The 6,667-nt window shown below is 43.5% G+C and overlaps 1 protein-coding gene across 1 annotated transcript in view; it reads right to left on the bottom strand.

The window, feature by feature from the left end:
- Window positions 1-6,667, bottom strand: part of GPR125 (G protein-coupled receptor 125) — a 117,566-nt gene that overhangs the window by 90,363 nt on the left and 20,536 nt on the right. The window contains exon 3 of the mRNA XM_010839938.1: window positions 5,594-5,665. Within this exon, the coding sequence (XP_010838240.1) occupies window positions 5,594-5,665 (72 nt within the window). The remainder of the gene's footprint in view (window positions 1-5,593; window positions 5,666-6,667) is intronic.

Here is a 6,667-nt window from a genome sequence, read left to right on the forward strand (position 1 = left end):
TTGGGAAGATACCCTGGAGAAGGGAAAGGCTACCCACTCCAGGATTCTGGCCTGGAGAATTCCATGGACTGTATAGTCCATGTGGTTGCGAAAAGTCGGACACAACTGAGCAACTTTCGTTTCACTTCCCTACTTCCTCCTTATCCCAACCCCTCATTCCAGCAGCCAGAGCATCTGCTTACAGTGCGTGCGTGTTAAGTCACTTCAGTCGTGTCTGACTCTTTGAGACCCAATGGATCAAGCCTGCCAGGCGCCTCCGTCCAAGGGATTCTCCAGGTAAGAATACTGGAGTGGGTTGCTATGCCCTTCTTCAAGGGACTGTCTGGACCCAGGAATCAAATCTGCATCTCTTTCGTCTCCTGCACTGGTAGACAAGTTGTTTACCGCTAGCGCCACCTGGGAAGCCCCTCTGCTCACAGTCAGTCAGTCAGTCAGTCAGTTCAGTAGCTCAGTCATGTCCGAACTCTTTGTGACCCCATGGACTGCAGCACACCAGGCCTCCCTGTCCATCACCAACCCTCAGAGCTTACTCAAACTCATGTCCATTGAGTCAGTGATGCCACCCAACCATCTCATCCTCTGTCATCCCCTTCTCCTCCTGCCGTCAATCTTTCCCAGCATCCGGGTCTTTTCCAGTGAGTCAGTTCTTCCCATCAGGTGCCCAAAGTATTGGAGCTTTAGCTTCAGCATCAGTCCTTTCAATGAATATTCAGGACTGATTTCCTTTAGAATGGACTGGTTGGAAGATCTTGCAGTCCAAGGGACTCTCAAGAGTCTTCTCCAACACCACAGTTCAAAAGCATCAATTCTTCGGTGCTCAGCTTTCTTTATAGTCCAACTCTCACATCCATACATGACTACTGCTCACAGTAGCTCACAGTGAAAGCCAAGGTCCTTACAATAACCCTCTAGAATCTGTCCCACCAATACCTCTTTGGCCTCACTCTGGTCTCCTTGCTGCTCCTCAAACACAAGCAACACGTTTCACAGCACAGCTTTTGCACCTACAGGTCCGGCTGCCTATAATATTCTTTCCTCAAGGCTCAATCACTTGCTCTAAGCCTTCACACTATCACCATACAAAACTCACATACATAGTGCATGGTGCACAAACGCCACTCCCTGCTCTGTGTTTCTTTACCCATAGTACAGTCATTTCTTTAGTTCCAGGACCCCCACAAACACCAATATCCAGACATTCAAGTCCTTTACGTAAAATGGTATAGTAGAGTCAGTCCTCCATACCATGCAGGATGGAACCTGGAGCAGGGGCACTTGTACTTATGCTATCAATTGGCTTGCTATGTCTATTCTATTTCTCCCCATCACAACATAAACTCTTTAAAGACAGGACCTTTGACAACAAAGGATTGGGATTCACCAATGAATCCCAATCCTAAAACAGTGTGGGCAATTAATAAATATCTGCTAAACAAATTTAGATTAGCTACTCAGGAAAGACTTAATAATGACTGAGACAATAGTTGTACCAAGCCTTGATGTTAGACCATTTACCTTTTTAATGGTTTAAATTAACATGATACAATAAATCTACATCAGTTATCCATGGCACACACCTTTAAAAGAATGCCAATTTATCTTTTAAAAAAGTAGATCATCACTAGGAAACTAGTTTCCAAGATGTCAGAAAGAGGTATTATGTCCTAAAAATAAAAACCCCAAACCCTGAAGAAAAACTCAAAAGAATCTAAAAAAATAAAAGAGTGTGTATGTGTGTAACTGATTCACTTTGCTGTGCACCTGAAACTAACACAATGATGGAAATCAGCTATACTCAAATAAAAGTTTTTAAAGACAAGCACACACACCACACACTCTGCTACTTTCTTATGAGGGACAAAAGCAAATACAAATGATGGAAAACAAGAAAGCTCCCAAACGAAAACCAAACATTTCAAAGAACAAAGCCTAAAGAAAAAGGTTCCTTTCTAGATGGAGTTTGTAAGAAGGAGTGTGTCCACCCGCACCAGTTTTACTTTGTGGAAAAAAAGAGAAAACGAATCCTCTTAAGAAATCCACTCTTCAACCCAAAAGAACTGCCAAGACCGCTTGCCTCGCAGGTTTTACTCCATCGCTGGGGCCCACGTGCCAGCTAGTTCAACCCAGCCAGCCCCTACTGTTCTACTCCAAGCACACTACCCAGCACTACTAAGCCCCTCTCTTATTCTGCATGGCCTGGCTACAGGAACTTTAAGGCCAGACTTTTACAGTTTTGGCCCTAGTCTGAATAATTCCTTGACCTACCACTTGCTTTTTATACCACATCCCATTCTGGGAAGTGTTAAAGGAATAAGTCTGCTACAGTGTTTTCAGGTAATTTTTGAAAGATTTGAATATGATGTCATTTATACAAACAAGAAGTCATTTATCCGGCTAGCTCAGTCTTAAGTTGGGTTCCCAGAACCAGCCCAGGACGCTTCTCAAGTACTTCCTGGCAACCATCAGGATTCTGCAGAGCGCGCGCGCCCTCTCTCTGATAACAAGCCCCAAACCTATCCTGCCGCTCCCTGAGGAAACCCTTTGACAAACCCTTCGATAAACCCTTCAATAGACGGTCCTAGCCCACACATTTCAATGGCTACACAATCAGCTCTCCTGCTCCCACGTCATGCTGGGTCCTGGGAAATCTGGGATTCTGCTTCCCCAGGAAAGAGGCCTCAGATGCCCCTTTGGATACAGAACCTTTTACTGACTTCACGTGATCTTTTTCCCTGTCTTTTCGCCTGTCTCCCCCTCATCCCAGGGAGGAACAGGGAGGAAGACAAAGACAGAGCTCTTTCCTGGGGACCCACCAGCATGTAAGCTCTATCTACACTCCCTCTAACTCCCCAATTAGCCCACAGAGTATGTATCAAGGTAAGGAATAATTTTTCACACCTACTGAAACCTCTTTTCTACACTTGGACTAAGACTTCAGGAACTCACTGGTCAAAGAGTCTTTTTTTCTATTCTGTTATCCATTCTCCTGAGGCAGAGCAATTAGGAAACAGGTAAGGAAAATATACATGGGTTAATCTATCAGAAAACACAGATCATGGCATCTGGTCCCATCACTTCAAGGGAAATAGATGGGGAAACAGTGGAAACAGTGTCAGACTTTATCTTTTTGGGCTCCGAAATCACTGCAGATGGTGACTGCAGCCATGAAATTAAGACGCTTACTCCTTGGAAGAAAAGTTATGACCAACCTAGATAGCGTATTGAAAAGCTGAGACATTACTCTGCCAACAAAGGTCCATTTAGTCAAGGCTATGGTTTTTCCAGTGGTCATGAATGGATGTGAGAGTTGGACTGTGAAGAAAGCTGAGCACCCAAGAATTGATGCTTTTGAACTGTGGTGTTGGAGAAGACTCCTGAGAGTCCCCTGGACTGCAAGGAGATCCAACCAGTCCATTCTGAAGGAGATCAATCCTGGGTGTTCTTTGGAAGGAATAATACTGAAGCTGAAACTCCAGTACTTTGGCCACCTCATGCAAAGAGTTGACTCACTGGAAAAGACTCTGATTCTGGGAGGGATTGGGGGCAGGAGGAAAAGGGGACGACAGAGGATGAGATGGCTGGATGGCATCACTGACTCAATGGACGTGAATGAACTCCGGGAGATGGTGATGGACAGGGAGGCCTTGGCATGCTGTGATTCATGGGGTCGCAAAGAGTTGGACACGACTGAGCAACTGAACTGAACTGAACTGAATCTATCAAAATACTACATCACTGCCACAGGCTGAATTGTGTACCCCCGGATTTTCTATGTTGAGGTCAAAACCCCCACTACCACAATGCTGTCCACACTTCTGATGTGCATGAACCACCAGAGCAATCCTGGTGCCAAAAGTAACTTATGTTTCTGAACACAAGAGACACCACAGCTCCCTGGAGTGCCCATTACCCTTCTCTTGGAAAGGGCAAACCTCACTGATCCTGCATCACTGAGCACCTATATGCAGGGCCTGATACTGTGCTGCGTGTGACAGGGTATCTGTCAGCACGATGACTTTTATTACAAGGAATAGAAAACTAAACAGGATCATGCCACCTCTTACGACTCCAACAGTCCAGAGGGAGTCCTGCTTCAGGGAGGTCGTGCCAGCTCCCCTCCACTCACCCAGCGGGCCTACCCCACTCTCCTCTGTGCGTCAGCTCTGCCCAAGCCCGCAGCATGGTGGCTTCTGTACCAGAAGTCCAACCATCTTTCTGATGACAGGGAGCAAACTCCTCTCCCCAAAGCCCCAAGCAAATCTCAACTGGATTCAACTGTGTCAAATACCCATTACTGGACCAGTGACTGGACCAGAGAACCACTGGATGGTTCTCTCAAGGAAAGGCCTGGACACGAGGTGCAGCTAGCATCCTTGGAAGCAAACGGACAATGTGGAACAAGACAGGAAGCCTCAAATGAACACAGAAAAAAAAAAAAAAATCTGAGAATTAAGCACTACTGTGTAAAGATCATTTTATAGGTGTGTATGTGTACACATGTGTGTATATACACGATTATATGTACACATGCACACATGAATGCACTGCTATATATACATGTAAATGCATATATTACATAGGTAAATGTAAACACATTGCTGTATGTGTAAATGAGTAGAGGGGAGCTGGGAGGCCCTAATATAACCTAATTTAAAGACATTTGATCTCAATGAAAGAAAAAGACGAAGAATTTTAGATGCTATGTGCTTAAATAACACATCTGAGATCAAAGCAATGAAGTCCTGTGGGAATCAGTTGTGGGAGAAGACACCAAGGGAAACGGTCAAGGAAAGGCCACAGAGGAGTGGAGAAAAAGAAGAAATGAGAGCTAAGAAAATGAGGAAGTCTGTTATCCAACAGAAACGGAGATGCTCACTGTGTGACCAGCTCCCTGCTGTATCTGAAACGTTATCTGAAGCATATGAGTAATATGGGAATTGGAAACATGATCCTAGAGTAGCATTCAGCATACAAGCAAATTAAAGATCCACTGTGCAAAATTCACCAAGGCAAAAAATAAGTGACACTTGTCACACTTCTGGTCAGAAGCAAAACTAGACCTAACTGTTAAGCAAAACAAAAGGATCCCATTCAAAGACGGCTGAATAAAATATTAAGTTTATACAAAAGTACTTCCCCTTGGATGAGGTTTTTTTTTTTTTTTTAATTTTTTTAATTCTACACACATTTCATGACAGAATTTCAAAACAGCACTGAGGCTTTAAAAGCCACACGTCATCAAACCATGCTGCACAGCCTGTTTTGTAAGCACAGTTACCTCCACACTGATTCGTGCATGTACTGTCTGTGGCTGCTTTCTCCAGACAGTGGCATAACTGGGTCACAGTGACAGAGACCACACAGCCCACAAAGCCTAAATTATTTACTATCTGGCCCTTATCAAAAGCTCGCCCTCCTCTGCTTTAATGTATTGCTTTTTAAAATTCAATTCTGAAAAAAAAAAAAATTACTCATATGTTTCATAATGTGAAAACAAATTTTATTTTGAAAAGTTGATAGCTTAGTAACAGACTTACATTGGAAATGTATTAAACAAAATACCAATAAGAGATGATAATAAAAAAATACTCACAATCTTTCGAGGAGACTTAACCCAGAAAATGAGCCATTCTTCAGCTCGGATATTTTATTGTTACTCAGAATCCTAAAAATGACAAAAAAAAAAAAAGGTAAGTTGCCTAATATATGTACATCATCAATATCAAATAAATTTAGCTTGTTAAGTTTAAACTATAGGAAGTCTAAGAAGTCACTTATTACCCAAAGAATTTTTGAGATGCCTGAAAAAAATTGGAGCTTCCTTCTCTTTGAGAAACAACCCAAAATAGCTAATTTGCACATCTTGTCACATCTTAAATTGTTCTTGTCACCCTAAACCAAGACATTTGAAATAAAAAGTCAACATAAAACAGCTCTAAGTTCAGTGTAAGAATAAAGAATGTCATATACATTTACAAAATTAATTTATATAAACTGAATATCTACTTAAAAACTGGAAACTTAATACAAAAAGAGCTCTACCAAGCACTGACTTGGAAGGAAATACAGGGCTTCCCTGGTGGCTCACTGGTAAATAATCGGCCTGCCAACGCAGGGGACACTCACTGGCTTGTTCCCTAATCCAGGAGAAGCCCACATGCCATAGAGCAACTGAGCCTATGAGCCACAACTACTGAGCCTACACGTGCTCCAGAGCTCGTGCTGCACAAGAGAAGCCACCGCAACGAGCAGCCCACACACCGCATCTGGAGCAGCCCCTGCTCACTAGACAGGAGCGACACGGAAACAAAGAGCCGGCAAAGCCAATTACAGATAAATAAATAAGTAAAACAGTTTTAAAAAGAGAAATATAGTATCTTCTAGATGCCATTTCAACAATACTGAATATTATTTGCAACTTGCTAAGCTGCTAAGTCACTTCAGTCGTATCCGACTCTGTGCGACCCCATAGACGGCAGCCCACCAGGCTCCCTGGTCCCTGAGATTCTCCAGGCAAGAAACCCACTGGAGTGGGTTGCCATTTCCTTCTCCAATGCATGAAAGTGAAAAGTGAAAGTGAAGTCGCTCAGTCGTGTCTGACCCTCAGCAACCCCATGGACTGCAGCCTTCCAGGCTCCTCCGTCCATGGGATTTTCTAGGCCAAAAG

Source organism: Bison bison, unplaced genomic scaffold, assembly GCF_000754665.1.
Source record: "Bison bison bison isolate TAMUID 2011002044 unplaced genomic scaffold, Bison_UMD1.0 scf7180017864136, whole genome shotgun sequence".
Taxonomy (NCBI): Eukaryota; Metazoa; Chordata; class Mammalia; order Artiodactyla; family Bovidae; genus Bison; species Bison bison.